Source organism: Carassius gibelio, chromosome B23 (genome assembly GCF_023724105.1).
Source record: "Carassius gibelio isolate Cgi1373 ecotype wild population from Czech Republic chromosome B23, carGib1.2-hapl.c, whole genome shotgun sequence".
In the NCBI taxonomy this organism is placed as follows: Eukaryota; Metazoa; Chordata; class Actinopteri; order Cypriniformes; family Cyprinidae; genus Carassius; species Carassius gibelio.
The window spans coordinates 20,889,583-20,909,058 of record NC_068418.1 but is presented as its reverse complement, the minus strand read 5'-3'; the positions used below and the strand labels follow the sequence as shown (position 1 = coordinate 20,909,058).

The 19,476-nt window shown below is 38.2% G+C and overlaps 1 protein-coding gene across 2 annotated transcripts in view; it reads right to left on the bottom strand.

Annotated features, from left to right (window-relative positions):
• Positions 1-19,476, bottom strand: part of LOC128011493 (plexin-A1) — a 200,632-nt gene that overhangs the window by 81,691 nt on the left and 99,465 nt on the right. For both annotated transcript variants that reach the window (XM_052593964.1, XM_052593965.1), the window contains exons 5-8: positions 7,304-7,404; positions 6,422-6,545; positions 4,896-5,049; positions 4,712-4,811 (exon numbers count right to left, since the gene is read on the bottom strand). In XM_052593964.1, the coding sequence (XP_052449924.1) occupies positions 4,712-4,811; positions 4,896-5,049; positions 6,422-6,545; positions 7,304-7,404 (479 nt within the window). The remainder of the gene's footprint in view (positions 1-4,711; positions 4,812-4,895; positions 5,050-6,421; positions 6,546-7,303; positions 7,405-19,476) is intronic.

Sequence of the window (19,476 nt, the reverse complement as noted above, 5' to 3'; positions counted from 1 at the left end):
ACACCCTTGCAATCACATAACTATGTGCTAAAACACTCAGGACACCTTAGCAACACACTAACAACAACTCAGAACACCCTGGCATTTGTATAGTAACTTACTAACCACTAAGCCCTAGCAACTGCAACTTAGTATTGACAACACCTGAGCAATACCCCAGCAACAACTCAGATCACCATAACATTCGTATGACTCACTTAACACAAAGCCCTAGCAACCACCCAGAACACCCTAGAAACCACACAACAATGTGCTAAAACAAACACAACACCTTAGCAACTCTCCATTAACAACGCAGAAAACCTGAACATTCATACATTAACTTACTTACAACCACTAAGCCTGAGAAACCACCCAAAACACCCTACAAACCTTAACAGAAATATGCTAACACAATCAGAACACCTTAGCAACACCACAGAAACCACCCGGAACACAATTGCAACCATACAGCAATGAACAAAAACACTCAAAACACCTTAGGAACACCCTAGCAACAACTCAAAACACCTTAGCATTCGTATAGCGACTTACTAACCACACAGCCCTAGCAACTATCCATAACACCCTAGCAATCACAAAACAATGCACTAAAACACACAGCACACCTTATCAAGACCCCAGTACCAATGCAGCACCCCCTAGTATTCCTAAAGCAACCTACTAACAACCGCAAAGCACTAGACACTACCCAAAACACACTTATAACCAAAATTCACTAACATAGCAACCATAGAACAATGAACTAAAATGCTCAGAAAACCTAGCAACATCCTAGCACCCACTCCGAAGAACCTAGCAACCACATAATACACTGAAACAACCAGAACACCTTAGTAACATGCTAGAATCCACCCAGAACACCTTGGCAACACCTAAACACCCACTCAGAAGACCCTAGCAACCCCATAATGCACTGAAACACTCAGAAAGCCTTAGTAACACCCAAACATCCACCCAGAACACACTAGCAAAAACGAAATAATGAGCTAAAACACATTAGCAACACCCTGGCACCCAAAAAGAATCCCAAGCAACTGCATAACAATACACTAAAAACCATTTATCAATGCCCTTCCAATACACTAAAGACACTTAGACCACTATTTGTTAATTTAGTGCCCTAGCAACCATCCATTACACCCTATTCCAAGATGGTTTTTCAAATGAATTTAGTTCTTTTATGTCTTCTCTTTCCCTTTCTCAACACTTTTCATCTTTCAAGCAGAGGTGATGGAGAGCAGGGGGTGTGAGATGGACAGAAAGTGAGACAGATCAAAGAGAGCGAACGAACGAACGCTCACATCAAAAGACATCAGAAAAGAAACCAAAAACACACAAACACAATCCATTCATTCAGGTATTGCACACAGAAAATGACCGCAAAGCAAAGCTTTACATTCAAAAGTTTAAAATGACTCATTTACATCAATAACACTGATGATTTGTTCAGTTAAGACATTTAACAACCGAGCCCACATTTGACAGAGTTGGCACCTCAAGGTGAAAAAAAACAAGAAAGCCAGAGACGTCACAAACAACACTGATCTGTCAACTTTCCACACATTGCACCGAGACAAAGGTGTAGGTTGGTTTCATTGCTATGGTTACAGAGGAAGATTTTGTTGGCGTTTGGCAGGGGAGGACAAGGACTCTGATCTGTACTCTAGTCTCAGAATCATGTCTCAAAAAGTCATAACAGAAGAGTTGCGTGGGAGCAGTTTCTTATCACACATTCGCCATGAACTCCACAATGAATTGAGCTTGACATAAGTGGTGGAAGCAGATTTGTGCAGCACTTCTAAACCATTTCACAACGGTATATTAAAGGTGAAGTGAGTAATTTCTGCACCACTAGTGTCACCAAATAGAACAGATTTCCAGAATGCTCCCTCTTTCTGCCATTGGACATTAAAGTCAAAATCAAAAAATATACATATTATATATTATATCACTTTAATAGCCTGGAAAAGGACCTGCACATAGCAATTAAAGTAAAATGACTCAACCTAAGCAGGAGCTTGATAAAAATCCTAATTTTAGATGAAAATTTCAAATGGCACTTAGAGGCTTCTGCATCTGAACTCTTCATACATATATAAATATAGCAGTAATGAATCATTCAGAATATTGCGCATGAATTAAACAGGGTTGTTTTTCGATTCAACAACAAAAACAGTATTTTAATACAAAACGAAATACAAAGGGACCTTGAACACCTTTGAATTACTTCATTAAAGAATCCAATTTGCCCAAATAAAAAAAAGCTTTGAGCGCTACAACTCAAGTGCTGAAGTACTGTCTACACACAGAGTCGCTTCCACAGTATTTTAAAACACACTCTGTGAGCTTCATGTAGCTCACCGCTCCCAAATTCTCCTCAAACACCCAGTGCTTTTCTCATATCATGAAAAGGCTTCTGCGGTCAGCGAGAGCGTCACAAAGAGGCGAGAAGTGCGCTCTACGCCTCTTCCCCTGTCTGTGCCAAATGTTCAAAGGCTTACGCTCACGTCCGCTGCTGGTGCATGATAAAGCCTTCTCCTCACTCCGCTCCGACTACATGAGACAAAAGAGCTGCTGAATTAAAGGACTGGCTGAACCTGACGAAGAGAAATAGAGAGATTCTAAAGGAGAGGAATGAAAAAGAGCATGAGAAAAGGAGAAAAACAAGGATGCAGCAACAAATAAAGGAACAGAGAGGGAGAGAGAAAGGGAAGAGAGCAGAGCAAAACAGGCTAGAGGATGAAAGAGAGGGGAAGAAAGAGGAGAAGAGAGAGAGAGGCGCAGGGAAGCAACCACTAATGAATGTCTCATTGGCACACTTTGATCTTGTATTATTCAGATCTTACTTCCTGAAGAGGCACCTACATTACAACCCATCACTGCAGACCCGCACCTCACAAGAGCCATGTCACCCTCCTTACTGCCAGAACGGTGAAAAAATACACTTGTTTCTTTTCCACCTGAACCCAACAGAAATAAATCCACACATATATAATAAAATAAAAATAATAATATATAAAACAAATGAACAAATAAACGTTATTATTATAATTATATATTGAAATTATGGTGCCATAAAAATAATAGTAAATAAAAAATACATGAAATTAATATTATACATCATACTTAATAATAAATGATACATTTAACTTTTATTTACTTATATAAGCAGTTATTGTTGTTGGTATTCAAACTTAAAAATAAAGAAATTTGTTAACACGTGTTAATGTGTACTAATAATGATATTAAAGAAATGTAATAATGATGAAGCTCCACGTGTTGCAAATCTCATAAAATGTTATAAAATTTAAATAAATAAATAGTATATGAATATAATAATAATAATTATTATTATTATTATATAAAAAAAATTGTTTACATGTTTTAATCTGTACATTGTATATTTGACATGCAAGTATAATGCTGCTAAGCAAACTTGGCAAACAGAGACTCATAAGACAGGAAATCAGACGTCACATGTTGCCAAACCTGAGGCTTTGACACTCACACACACACACACACAGAGAGAGAGTGAGAGAGAGAGAGAGAGAGAGAGAGAAGGGACGGTCTATTCAACAGTGTGTGTCTCCTGTGCCACACACATGGGCTCTTTTTCATATTAAAATGTGCAAGCTACTGCTAACCTTTCAGCCTTGCGAGTGCTTTATCGCTTCAACAAAAGCCACAATCTATCTGTCTTTTTTCCGATTTTCCGTCCTTGTTCACTCCGTGCTCCTCTTGTTAAAAATGCATCCGGCCCTTCGCATGCTCAATTAAGTCGTCCCCTCCCCCTGTCTCATGCTAAACTCTAATATTGTTACGCTGCATGTAAATAGCTAGCAGGGTAATTTGCCGTGCCAAGCAGGCACCCCTCTGCCACACACACACACACACACACGGACACAGAACAGAGACCCTGTGATCACTAGAGCCAAATTGTGTGCCTTAGTCACACTCACTCACGAGGAGCACCAGGTGAGCACTTCATCGCGTCCAGCTTTAGATGAAGTGGCTGTGTCACTAATGGGGCAGTGCCATGCTAATGTAAAGCACGCTGAGGTAGAGAAGAGCACATGGCCTGACTTAATGAACAAGAGCGGGAGAGGACACTGGAGCTCAAAACATCTGGAGCCGCTCCTGCCTGGAGCACAACCTGTTGTCTATCCGGAGGGAGGCGGGATGAGAAGAGGAAGAGAAGAGAGAGTGGGAACTATAGGACAGATACTGGAAATAAGGTCAAGAGAATGAAATGGTGGTGGTGGGATCAGTATAGTTTGTGAAGAGGCTCAATGACATACGCAATTATTAAATGTTTAAGACGACATAAATTAAGTTAATCATACACACCTCTTATATGATATACATGTTTTCAACTTCTGAATTAAAATTTAGCTCTTTTCTGTGGGGCAAAAAATCGGGACTATAACTCATGAGCAGTAAAGCTGGACAGCCGAAGTCAGGGAAGCTTATGAGTCATTAATGAAATGACATTAAAAGTCTGATCTCATCCCTGATCTCAGCAAAAAACTGCTAACAGCACACAAAAATAACATCCCTCTCTCACTCAGAAGCAGTAAACACACACACACACACACACACACACACGGTCTCATAAAAATACACTTGTCTTAGTTTGAACGAAAGAGATGGGGAGGAAGAGAGTTAGACGACAGGAAGCTGCCTTCTCTCTTTCCCGTGTGAGACTTACGACTGATGGACACTGCAGTTGTAGAAGACAAAATCCACGCTGGCAAACTTCTTCCCCGTCTCCTTGGATTTCAGATTGAGCTTCACCACCCGCTTGTCACCTGCCAGCAGACACACGGTGAGCTTCAGCGCTTTCTAACAAGCGTTAGGAGACTTTTTTAAAGAGTGTGCGCGTGTCGCCTTACCCTGGTTGCGTGTGATGGGAGCTATCTCCCGTGCAGAGGGGGACAGGCAGTATATACGTCCCCCCATGATGTGTCCCTCCGTCTCAGTGTAGTCCTCAAATGAGCAGTTAACTCCCGCAGCCAGACTGGGAACATTTTGAGCCTGAAGAACCAGCTGCAGAACCGAACACAAACCAGGAGATAGGAACAGGTTTCACTTCCAGTACATTAGTGGCATGACAAATACTGAACATTTGTACTAAAGACACCTGGACTTTTATATCCAGATCTATCTATCTAAAAAAAAAAGATTGCATGTGTTAATCTGTACGTGATATATTTGACATATGCAAGTCTAACGATGATGCATTAAAAAGATAGGGAATCAGATGTCACAATTATAAATGTACATATTAAAATCATATTGATAAATACTTTTTTTCTTTTAAATATTTTTGTTACAAAATAAAGCATATAATTATTATTATTAATATTAATAAAATAGTTGAGCAAACTGCAAGTGCCATGAGTCAGTTGTCTGTATGACGTAAAAGCAGAATAAGAAAAGCAAAAAACTACATTTAATGACAAATTTTTCGTGGCAAACTTAATATTACTTATTTAGCCGAATATGAAAAACAAAAATGCATTTACATTTATGCTGGCAATAAATGTGGTCAAAATCTGCCTCAAACCACCTCCTAACATATTCTCAATGATTCATTGATTTTTCAATGATTCAATGATTTCATCTCTCAGGACCTGAAGTGGGACATTCACATTGACTCCATCGTGAAAAAGGCCCAGCAAAGGTTGTACTTCCTCCGCCAGCTGAGGAAGTTTAACCTGCCACAGGAGCTGCTGAAACAGTTCTACTCCACCATCATTGAATCCATCCTCTGCACTTCAGTAACTGTCTGGTTCAGCTCAGCTTCTAAATCTGACCTCAGAAGACTACAGAGAGTAGTCCGGACTGCTGAGCGAATCATCGGTTCAACTCTCCCATCTATTCAAGAACTGTACTTATCCAGAGTGAGAAAAAGGGCTGTCAAAATCACTCTGGACCCCTCACATCCAGCACACTCCCTCTTTGAACTGTTGCCATCTGGTCGACGCTACAGAGCACTGAGCACTAGAACAACCAGACACAGGACCAGTTTCTTCCCTCAGGCAATCCATCTTATGAACAGCTGATAATAACGGCGAACACACTACACTTTATATTTATATACACACACACTTTATTTATCTAACACACATACTTAGTATACACTTAAATTTTGCACATAATATATATGTACATACATAACTGCATTTTGTAATATATCTGCCTACAATTGTCATTTGTATATTGTCATTCACTATCTACTTATTTGTATTTTTTATTCTTTTATTATGTGTTTTATGTTCTGTCGCTGTCATTCTGTTGTACTGCGGAGCTTCTGTCACGAAAACATGTGTAAACATACCTGGCAATAAAGCTCAATAAAGCTCATTCATATCATAATCTGATTACAATAAAGATGATTTCATTCACAAACACTTGCCTGAACTTCAGACATGGTGACTGAAATATTGTTGGGCTGCACCATGAGTCGGACGCACTGCTCCAGTCTGGAGGCGAATCGCTGCGGCTCATCAGCTCGCTCACAGCGGTCCTTACGTGAACATCTAAACACAGATATTACTCAGCAGGGGGGACAAAACCATTATAATCAATTTCTAAGAACAATCAACCAGCGCGATCAAGTGCATACTTTATTAGTAAGCTGATTAGATGGTGTGGTGCGATGAATAAAACTTCAATAGTGTTCAAACAAAACAACAAAATAAAAACAAAATTTGGTTGCACTTTATTTTACAGTACGTGTACTAACATGTACTTATAGTGTACTTACAGTGTATTTATCTAAGAAAGTTCTGGTAACACAAGGTAACTACATGGGGTGGGGTTAGGTTTAGGGGTAGGTTCAGGGTTAGTACCTAGTTATTACATAGTTATTGTAATTACTATAATAAGTACATAGTATGTACATGAGGAACAGGACTGTAAAATAAAGTGCTACCCAAAATTTGTATACGAAAAAATTACTGCTGCATTAGATTAATAATGTAGTTAACTAATAAGTACATACTTCAGTACACAATGTTGGATGTTGTTTTGGTTTCTCTTTTCCTCACTGGTCCAAGTAACATTAAACAATACATTAAATATGTTCTGCTCGGCTGTTATTGTCTCATAGCTAAGCATTTTTCAGACAGATTCACTGTCGCTGGAAACTTGTTACATAACGACCTAGTGTCAGCAAGCATAGCAATTAGCCTAATATTACAATACAGTGTACAGTATGTCCTGATTCATATAGCCGTGTAAATGCGTGTGTACGTGTGTGTGAGCAGCTGTGGGGTCAGGAGATGCTGATACTCACACACTGTGCAGGACACACCAGCCGCAGTGGGGATCACCAGAAGCCAGACACTCGCTACAGCTGCTGTACTGCTCACAGCTCTCCACCGGCACCCGGTTCACCTACACACACACCACGCTCAGAATTAGTCAACTGAAATTCACTAGTTCTTATTTGAGTATGGATTTTTATCTCCAACTGCAGTTACAAAATATTTCACACTAATAAAAAAACACTTTTCCCCTCAGTATTTGTTAGTTATGAGCCATTAGCTTAGCAACATGCTAACGTCAGTGTCTGACTGGAATCAGCTCCAAAGGTCCCGTGAGAAAAGATTAAGTTAGGAATTCCCACAGGAATTCGTCCTCCATTTTTAAAAATAATACAAAAAGTAAAGAAGTTGACAATGGAAGAAAATAATGTTAGCATCTAGCAGTTGAGTTTTCATTCACACAATGTTATTTTTGTTTTACACAGGCATTTTGCAGACACTTTTATCCAAAGCGACTTACATTGCATTCAAGGTACATTTTACCATTCCCTGGGATCGAACGCACAAACTCAGCATTGCTACTGCCATACCGACAAGAAAGACAGATGGAAATATAGCTAATGATCAACCTGCTTGATGCTTTCAGAGTGCTATGTGTAATCTGAGCACAGCCGTTCAAAACAGAGGTTGCCACATTCACCATCACTGTCAGCAGTTCAACAAACACACAGTTACTCATTCACACAGACACCTTGCGTACTTCATATTACAAACATCCAGCTGAGAACAGCTGGCTGAAACACGCTGAGAAATATTGCCAGCCACCTACACGTCTACTTTTATATAGTTTCATTCAGAAATCATAATGTCTGACTGGCATTCGATCTGCTCTCTGGAGACTGAAGGGCTCCATTCCAAACCTAGACAGCTGCCTACCTAGACAACATATATAGGCAGGAAAGATGTGTGCAATGAGCTACATTTATATATTTATGACACCGGAGAGAGAGAGAAAGAGAGAGAGAGAGAGAGAGAGAGAGAGAGAGAGAGCATCAGTTGTGATTTTCAAGGCAAAAGGATTAAACAGAAAAAAAAGACAGAAAACGGGTCACGATACAGTACTGATGCAACAGTTTGACATATCAAATTCATAGAGTTTAGTTCTGGTTTTTGGGGTTGGCCAGAAAAAGACAGAGACCGACTGCAGTTCTTTGTTCGGGTGGGGAGTGTACAGCGTCTGGAACATTTCAATTAAGCCGATTTTCCAATCGGAGAGTTGAGCATTGTGTCCTACCTCTGCTCTTTGTTTAAACGTCAGGGCTGGAGACTATTATACAGCAGCCATTCATACGAGAGAGAGAGAGAGAGAGAGCTCTCATCCCTCTCTATTTAAATGGCTGAAAGAGAAACCATTCATCTATCTACAAGAGGAGGAGGAGAAAAAGCAAGGGGTATATTAAATATAAATAACATCTGCAAACGAGGCACGAGGCATTTGGGTCACAATGGAAAATATCTCAATCAGAGAGAGCAGGAGGGAGAGAGCAAAGTTCACAGTCACTGGTCTGAAGGGTCTTGGACCACATATAAAAAAGTTAAGAGATACCCCTTTTAACAAAAAAATTAATAAATAAACAAAACAAATAAATTAAATAAAATGAATAAAAGCATACTTACACTATTGCCATGACAATGTTTGTTTTTGCAGGACAGTAAATAATAATAATAATAATAAGGAATGAATGAATGAACGAACGAATGACTAAAAGAACAAATTGCGTGTGTGTGTGTATATATATATATATATATATATATATATATATATATATATTTATATAAAAGCTAAAAAAATTATAATAATTAAACAAAACAAAAAATACAAAGTACAAAAAAAGGTTAAACTATATACAATCTATAAGAAAAAAAATGATATATAAATATATATATAAAATGATACAACTAAAAATAAGTTTCACTTGTGCCACTACTGATCGCTAACACATTTGTAGTTCTCAAAGCCCCATCCATGAGCCCTGTCAGAATTGAAACGTTGAATATCTGAGGAGGTTTGTGCAAATGTAATTGAGGATGATGTGTTTTCTTTATTCTGTGTGGGGTTTGGACAAACCCAGCGCATGTAATTGCGCCATCTGTGCAATTTGGGCCAAAAAATTGGTCATGCTCTAAAGGTGGCTGTGATGATCGATGGCTTATTTTTTCATCCCCAAAACACACACCTCAGAGAGCGAGCACACATTTTCCGTGAACACACATGGCAAATGAATAGGACATTCTTTTGCCCCCCCCCACCCTAAAATGACAGCCTAATTTAGAAAGAGCAAACTTTCTAGACTAGGAGGCCTTTTTCTTTCTTTTAACACCCCCCCTTCTAAGCCCTCCCTTTTCATCTATCTTCCATTTGACCACGCACAAAAGAAGAAATGGCAGATGAAACCATAGATCATGGCCAGGAAGCCAGACAAAGCCTAGAGGGAGAGGATGGATGAAAAAAAGAAAGAGAATGAGAGAAAGAGAGAGATAGCATGCAGCCAAAACCATTTGCAGGTCGTCTCTTAGTACACGGTGACAGTACTTGTTGCTCCAGAGCCACATTAAGCCCAGCTGTAGAAGTAAAGCTCTGCTCATATAGGTTCCATTTCTTGAAGAATTCCTCCCCCGCCAAACATATATTATGTATCGCCATCAAACCTGTGAAAGCCCTGTGGGGTATATGTCATTGGTTAATCTGAGTCAGGGTGATGGGGTCAAGCCGAACACGGTTTCAGTGATAAACGGCATCCTGGAATGCAACATCTGTGGCCAAATAACTGACGAAACACACCTGTAACACCAGATCTGAACTGCTAGTTATTGTGTGAAGCCAGTATAGTCTAAATATGCACACCTGTGACTACAAATCAATTGAAATGCAATGATATGCCAAGGTCACCATTCGTTGGCAGGTCGAAATATTTGTTTCACTTCTCTATAACCGTATTGTCTGCTTACCTTTTTTTTTTCATGCACCAGATAAAATGACTGTGAATTTCTATGTTGTTACTCATGTAAACCTTGTGTACAATTATTGCATTAACCATTGAAGAAGGAGAGTGTTCTTAATATGCAATAAGTAGCATAGCACATTTCCATCAATAGACTAACATTGCACAGCTATTGCATTGAGGGCACTGTGCATGTTTTCTTTTAGAAAATTAAATTAAATTCATTATTCATTTAATGTATTTACTTTCACTTTACCACATACTTGCTGAATAAAGGTTAAATATATATATATTTTAAAAAAGCGTTAAGCATAATATAATATAATATAATATAATATAATATAATATAATATAATATAATATAATATAATATAATATAATATAATATAATATAATTTGAGAGAATAAAACATCAAAACTCAAAATTTCACACTGATGATTAGAATCATAAATATATCCCTTTTAAATAAATAACATTTATTTTAAATTATAATAATTTGGGACATTATTAATTTTATGTATTTACTTTCACTTAAAGGCATCTTTTCTGAATAAAATAATTTCTTTAAAAAATATATATAAAAAGCTAAATAATATAATATAATATAATAAAAAAAAATCATAGTCAAAATTTTGGATTTACAAATGGCATCATAAAGAGAATCCTTTTCACTGATCTGGATTAATGTTTGTGTTGCTATATTTTTTCATTTGAAACATTATATGTTGATGTATAGATGACATCTGTGCAATGGCTTTGCTATAAGCGAGTATTTATAAAGCAGGATGTTTATTAGGGAAACTAGGACATGTAGGTTCAAATCTGGCCATTTGTTTCTCTCTCTGACGACTTCCAGTTCTCTTTTTCTACTGTTTTCATCAATAAAGTGGCAAAAGACCACCAAAAGAACCGTTTTGTTATATCAGAAATATTTTCCAAGGCACTAACTCAACAGTATAATCAACAGTCTGTCTAATTAGCACAGTGTGCTGACATTCAGACTCCGCCCCCTCTGAATGAACCGTGCGTCACTGCCGCTAAAGACCTGCCATCATATTTGTCACCGACTTAGACACAGATATAATCTACAGCTAATCGTTTAAGATCAATTTTGTTTCCATACTAAAATTACTCTATAATTAGTTTTAAATTGTATCTTGTGCCTGGGTTATATAAAGCAACTGCTTGTTAACTCGATAAACAAATAATAAAACATAATTAATGTTTGGTATTTCAGTCACTTAATTTTCCCATCTTATTCATCTCTTTATTTTACCTCCGATAAATGTCTGTCAAATGCTAATTCCAACTCAAAATTCCTCCCTTGTTTCTGGCAGGGCAAATATGCGAGAAGAAACGGCCTTCATGGTGCAGAGTGTTATTGAACGAAAACTCTCACTGCTACATGTGGGTAGAGTCTCCAGCTACGAGCTCAATACACCTCCTGCTTTATCAATACCAGCACACATTCAAGGATCTGTGTGTGCGCAACGTGCATGGTTTATGGATATCACCATGGCAACATCTGGGCTCTGGAATGGCTCACTTGGTCACTATGTCACGTCTGGACGATCTCCACAGTAAAATCATGGTGAGAAGGAAAAAGAACAAACTGAGTGTTGCAAAATGATGGAATGGGGAAAAAAGGCTAGTAGAGAGGACAAACTAGAAAAGAATGAATATTATGAGCCATAAATGGCTTTGTCCAGCTGTGAGGTGAACTGTGATATGGTTTTAATTGCAGCAAGTGTGGTTGTGTTTACACTACCAGTCAACATTTCAGCACACATAAACATTCTTTATCATGTTACAATTTTCCACAATTTAGAAAAGTCTTACAAGTTCAAAAAGGCACAGGACTCATTTTTTATAACTGAGCCACCACTTCCCTGGGCCAATGAGAAAATAATTTGATTAATAAATATTTAATATTTAATTTAATATATAATCTATAATATAATTTGAAATATTTTTAAGTGTAAAAAGGTGATAAAAACTGTTTTGACTGATTTAAGCAGGACTTTTTCCCCAAGCAGGCTTACAAGTTATGTACAAAAAAGTAAATTAGTAAATATATATATATATTATATATTATATACATATTATATATGTGTGTGTGTGTGTGGCTTAAATGTATCATTTAACTTGCAATTTGCAAAGAAGCAGAAAAATACTCAATTTAAAGCTGCGGTAGGTAACTTTTGATGCTCTAGCGGTTAATAAACAGAACTGCTTGCGTCTTGCGGAAGAACATCGTAGCTGGAACTACTTCTCTCTGTTTATGTCTATGAAGAATCACAAAGGTACTGGGTTACTCCGCCGCGGTATCCCCGAAGCAATCTAAAATAGTCCGAATATAAACACTTATTATAGGTGCACCCTAGTGATCCAAGACAAGCTAAAAACACGGTTTGGAAAATGGATTCATGGTTTACTCGCTTATTATATACATTTTTCTACATTTTGAACACAAACAAAGTTACGGACCGCAGCTCTGATTGGTTGTTTCTCACTGGGAGCGGATGACTTTCTGCAAATGGCAATAGGAGCACTGGGAGGAGCCAGAGGAGCTTGATTTTTTTCACAGATTATCTGTCTCATATTCTACTGTCAGGACATAATGACAGGTTTAACAAATATGTAAAAAATATGTTTTTACAAAAGTTACCTACTGCAGCTTTAATGCCAAGAATTTTTTGTTTATTAATAAGCTTTACATTTTCACAAAATCTATAATTTTATTATAAAAGTATAAAACGTCTGGCTCATGTTTACATTTTAAATATGTTGTTATTTATATATTATCTATCATATTTATATAGTCTCGTATGGCTTAAATGTTTTATATATTTTTAAATATAGTAAAATTAAATATACATATGTATTTATATTGCCAAAATGTTTAAACTTTTTTAAGCATTTAATGTCAGTACAATTTATTTTAGTCTATACAATTCATTTCAAGCATTTATACATACAATTTCAGATTAAAATTTTATTCAATGCAGTCAAGTGTCTAAACTTGTGACGCCTAATGTATACATAGACAACTACTGTACCTCAACACACACACATACCACTGTATGAAGTGCTGGCAGTTTCTCCTTCCGTCTTGTCACGTTGCCTATATTAAGACGTCCGCCACACAAATCAGATTACAGCCAGTTGATACTTCCTCTCACAGAAGAACATTGACCTTCAGAGAGCGAGAGAGCCGTGTAGAGTTTCCTTACTGTACGGTGTTACACAGAGGCCATGAGGTGCAGCTATGTGAGGAAACAATACAAGCACTGTTGCTATGATCAAAGGCTTCGAACAGAGGGAGTGATACACATGTACAAATATACACACACATGCATTCAGACCCACATATGCTCCCACACCGGGCACACACTGGGCATTATACTTGATGATGGAGCCAAGTTGTGGGAAGTCGTGGCTTAATGGTTAGAGAGTTTGACTTCTAACCCTAAGGTTGTGGGTTCGAGTCTCAGGCCGGCAATACCATGACTGCTCCGGGTGTGTGTTCATGGTGTGTGTGTGTGTGTGTTCACTGCTGTGTGTGTGCACTTTGGATGGGTTAAATGCAGAGCACAAATTCTGAGTTTGGGTCACCATACTTGACAGTATGTCACGTCATTTTCAAGTGCCTCTGTTAAAAGTTGTATCCATCCATCTATATTGTAGTATGTATTCTTTTGCAAAATACTAATGAAAATGAGATTTTATGAGTTGAGATTATGCTTTGATTATATTACAATGATGAGATTTTTGAGGGCAAATGCACTTCTTTCTGAAAACAATGTCACACATTGAACAAAAAAAGTAAACCAATTCATTTTCTTGAAGTCAGATATAATTTCATATTTCTTTCCTTACAATTTGATGTGAAATATGAGCCGGTGACATTCTTGACAGGTTTCATGAGTCACCCAAAAAGCATAAACAATATCTTCCCAAACTACATGAGCAATATACCAAACTGACAAATCCATTGATGGACTTTTTCTCAGAAATTCCTCCCAGCCTCAGATAAATGTTGTAAACTTTATCGTCCAAACGGCAGTGAGCGCTGTTTAAATCAAGCTAACGCTAATCGAAGTTTCTTCTCGCTTAGTATGGGACAGCTTTATGTCTTTCCGGAGACCCCAGAGAGGCGGAGAGAAATGCCGGGGCTATCAGCAACTTTTAATTAAGTGGGTGTGAATATGGGAAATGGAAAATTGTTCTGTCAACCCGACGAAATGGAGTTTTTGATGTTTGAGGCACAACACGCGCCTCCGCCTGCCGTTTCTATTGTCCAATGAACAGATACAAATGGAGAGAAAAAAAACATAAGACGCAAAAGGGGAGATGGACGTGGAAGACATACAAGCATCTTCGTACAAGATCAGCAAGAAACGAGAAAGAAACAGCAATATCACTGAACATTAGGGTCCTGGTCTATTCTCTAATGCGGCGTGATATCTCTGTAAGCCTGAGGTACGGAAGCCAACATATTAAAATGTGGGCCGGATTACGCTGTGATTGTGTTTATGGATTGTTTTGAAAACTTCTGCTCGCTGGATTCAAAGGGGAACAATAACATCTCTGTCTTTCATGAGAGAATGCTGGTCGTTGGCCGTCCACCTCCTCAAACATAATAAAACCTGGAGAAAAAATGCGTGACTCAGGCTTGAGGGACGTCGACGGAGGCTTGTTAGCCGGTGCAGTTGACAAGAGAGATGGGGAGATGCCTCGGATTACGATAAACAGGGAAAGAAGTGAATGTGGGGAGAGAAAAATTAATGAAAGATGGCTTCAAGGAAGCCAGAGTGATCCAATCACAATCTATCTCCCACGACCGCTGTCAGTTCTCAAAGAGTCGGCAATATCTCAGCGAGACGGAGCGTGAGGGAGAGAGAGGACTTGCTATTTGAAAGAAAATGACCCCTGGGGCACCTCTCCCATTGACTCCTTCCTCCATAGGAGGAGGACCACTTAAAAGAGAGGGGAGAAAGAAAAGAAAAAAGATAGATGAAGGAAAGAAGACAGAACAAATTGCTTCAAACCAATTAATTTCCACTTCTCTCTTTCTCTCGGTCCTCTGGGTCTTGGTGTGCAGCAGCTACAGACAGAGAGAGAGCGGCCTGTGAAACTCTTTTAGCTTATCCTGTACGTCCAAACCTGCACAGTGAAGCCCTGCAGGTGGACACAATCAACCAGCATGCATTTTAACACACTTGCACTTTAAGATCACATTGTAGATTACGTAACGTAAAGAATGTTCGGGTGACAAAATACAGTATGTGGGAAACAATGCATGATGGGGGCTAGATTTTATCCATAATGATGTGATTATGGATTACGGCAAAAACTAAACTATTATATTATTTAGGAATAAAAGCCTAAAGCCTGCTGATAAAAACCTGCTTCTGAGCTGATTAGAGCTGTTTTTCACCTGTTCTCTCTCCCAGCCTTGACGCCCAGCTAAACCAGTCTAAAAGGGGGATAAAACACTAGACAGCAAACTGTTGAGGAGAAGATTGCTACTACTTTTACTAAATGCCATGGACTGAAGCCTAAAGTAGAGCTACTTTTTTTAACACATTCACTAGCATATGCAAACAGTCTAACAGTTTGATAGTGTGCATGAAAGCAGGCGGTCAACAGCATTCTAGAAAGCTTCATCTTTGTCTAGCATCTGCTTTTTTTCCCTCCCAGAAGTTATGACTGATAAAAATGTTGTTTTTTTCTGCCATCTTACGTTTGTTAAAGGTACAATTTGTAAGATTTTTGCAGTAAAATATCCAAAAACCACTAGGCTAGAGTTATATATTTTGTCCAGCTGATTACTAACAATATCTCTAATGTTTTCAACTACTTGTAAATCATGAGGAAATTCCCATTTTAAACAGTGACACGGGGCAGTGCAGTCGCCTATGAATATCATTAGTTACATTTTGTTACCGCCTTTACTGACGTAGAAACCACATGACAACAGTGTCGTGGACAAATGCGGAAGTAGCAAGTATAGAAAGAGATGCCGATCGCATTAGGCCGCGATCTCAACAGGCGAGTTGTTTTGATTCGTATCTTTACAGAAAACGTATGCTATTATAATGATCAACAAGATTAGTATTACGGGGCATATACGCCAAACGCGGGGCATCGCGTCTTTAGACCTGCACGAGGACGCATCTGAACCATACTCTGATCGCATCTTTGCATTGACTTTGTATGTTATCTAATCGCACAAATCGTTGAACTCGCCATAAATCCATGATTTATCTTTCTGTCTGATTGATGGTCGTCAGCAGTTGGGTAGAAGACAACAAATCCCATCATTCCACGCTCTTTCTTAGCGTCATCAAACCACGCGATTGTTATTGTTTTGGTAGTGCACCCTCTCGTGGCAGGTCCTACAACCTGTACCTTTAATGTGGCCATCTGTTGTTGCAGTCACTACTTTGTTGTTGTTGTTGTTTAGTCACTTTTACTGTGAAAAAAACTGGCCCGGGCCAGTGCTGCCACCTTGTGGAACAACTGGCTAGGTCAAAACCAAGTACAAAAATTTACGAGTGGTGCATGTATACATAAAATCGAAGTATGGCCTTTACATTGAAGATATGACTTGGGTAGATATAAAATGTTTCTGCGTACTTAATATTGTGGATAGCTGATTTTTTTTCGTATTTTCAGCTTTAATTATAGTTTTAATAGTTTTTTGCATTTTTGTTATTTTTATTATTATTCTATAAAAATATTTCTATATAGTTTTAATTTACTTTTAATTTCAGATTTAGTTTTGGGTAATTTTACTAGGCTACGTTTACACATTTTTCATCTTAAAAAGTTTTTCAGCTTAATTTCAATTACCAAAATTTTTATTTTTATAATATTCATAGTTTTAGCTAGTGATAATAATGTTAGAAACATGTTAAATGCCACTCAGAAAGCCTTTGCAACTGCACAGAAATGTCTAGCATCACCAAAAATTGGTTACATCAGCATAAAGTTCCTTCAGAAAGGGAGAAACCCCTAAATCAAACATTTTTGTCTTTAACATGCACCGATAAACTATGCATAAAAAGACAAAGACCATTTATTGGGAATTTAAATAAACAAAAGAAATCAAGCCCCATCTGTCTGCCTCCCTTCCATGCATGGCTATGATCTGACCTTCCGGGTTTTCCATTCTCAGCCACACGCTGACCACAGCAACACTGCTCTCATCTCCATTACAATGCCTCTCAACCTCCAGAGAGACGGTTCATCGCTCTGTGTGGCCACCGCTAGTGCTATGTACACAACTTCCTGTGAGAGAAGCACTTCCTCCCCCTCGTTTGTGTAATAGTTCAAATATTCTTCCTCCATAAAACCTTCTTTCCCAACAAAGCCATTTACAGATGCACTTAAATCAATATCAGTCCGAGAGCATAGTGAATACACACGGCTCCATTTAAAGAACGTTAGCCTAACGCTCCTCGCGCTAAGTTAATGTGTTGAAGGGTTATCAAGCCCGCCCTCTCAACAAGCAATCTACACACCGCCCGTATCAGAGGCACTCATACAGAAACCATCTATACCAATTACAGAACATTTTCTGAAGACGTGGATACATTAAAAACAATTATCGCCAAGTGCTGATGGATTGCAGTGTTGGAACACCTAACATGTTTTTATATGTCTATGTAGGTAGGTGTGTGTGTGTGTGTGTGTGTGTGTGTGTGTCTGTGTTGGGAACCATTAAAATAAATAAATTCAAAGGAGAGATCGTCAGTCTAGCTCCTTCATTCAAACACACACACACACACACACACTAACTTATGGACTGTAATGCATTCAAATGTCTTATGTTTGAGTTTATTTTTAAATTATTAATTTTTATTTTATATTCATAATTTTGTTCCCTTTAAAATCATAATAAAAGTAGGACAAACCAATACTACCATAATATACAAATATTTTTAAATATTAAAATAATTATTTTCACACAATTAATAAGGACTTTTGTATTGTAATAGCATGATTTTATTGCAATATGGTAGTGAGAATACTGCAATGATATTTTTTTATAATTATAAATAAATATGCTTAATTAAATTCACAAAATAAATCACAAATAAATAAATTAAATTTATACAAAATATAGTCAAATGTCTTATTTTTCATTCTCATTTTTGTGGTGAAAACTGATTCAAATATGTCTATGACAGGCTTTCAGTGATTCATCAACGCAATTAAGAATTGCTTTATAATGCACTCAGTTATCTTCATAATGCACAACACTGGTGTTGTAGACAGTGTTTCGGGTGTGTTTCACACATTAATCACTGTGTGGGAGATTACGTTCATCTCTCATCTGCTTTATAATGAATACCTAAGGGTTAAGGGGCAAACTATGGCAGAAGAGGCATCTACATTGCACCAATGAGAACTTCCATGAGGATTTCTCACTATTTCCAATCTAAAAGCTCTCTTAATATGCATTTTTCTCAGCAGGAACATCTGAAAATAACATGTTAAATTATTCAAATGTTTGCAGTGATTCTGTCACACATATTTCCTCTTAATCTCTGACATTAAATGACAGAATAAATGCTCCGGGTTGGGATTTGATCGTGATTTAAGGTGGCGCTGCGGTGTGGGCTAGCGGAGAGTGAAGGGGGTTACGGTGATGAAGGAAATGCCCTTTAATGAGAGGAAGACGGGAAGCACTCCAATCAGCCCTTAGTGAGGCGAACATGAAAGCACAAAGAAAAATGCTAGAGGAAAACAAAGGAAGGAGCGATACGGAAGGAGAAAGAGAGAGAGAGAATTCTCCAGCCCTCAGTCTGCGTGAAAGGGGGGATGGTGGGAGTGACGGGGGTTTGGATGCTTTCTTTTCCATCAGAAAAGATCAGAGAAGCCCTTCCTCAATTTTCTCCGATAAGTGGTGAATTACCAGAGGCGCCGCTTCTTGCATGTGTGTCTGTGTGTGTGTGTGTGTGTGTGTGTGTGTGTGTTTGTGGAAAAGTGGGAAGGGGTCTGACACAGTGTCGAATATCACATGCAGACAATCAGGAGACGTTCCGGGTCTCTCTTTTTCACACGTGCTCACACACACACACACACACACACGGTCTAATTCACCACGTGAATCTGAGCAGAATAAAGAAACAGCACACTGAATAAAACACATCCTGAACAGCTTTTCTTTGTAATAATACAGCAGCAT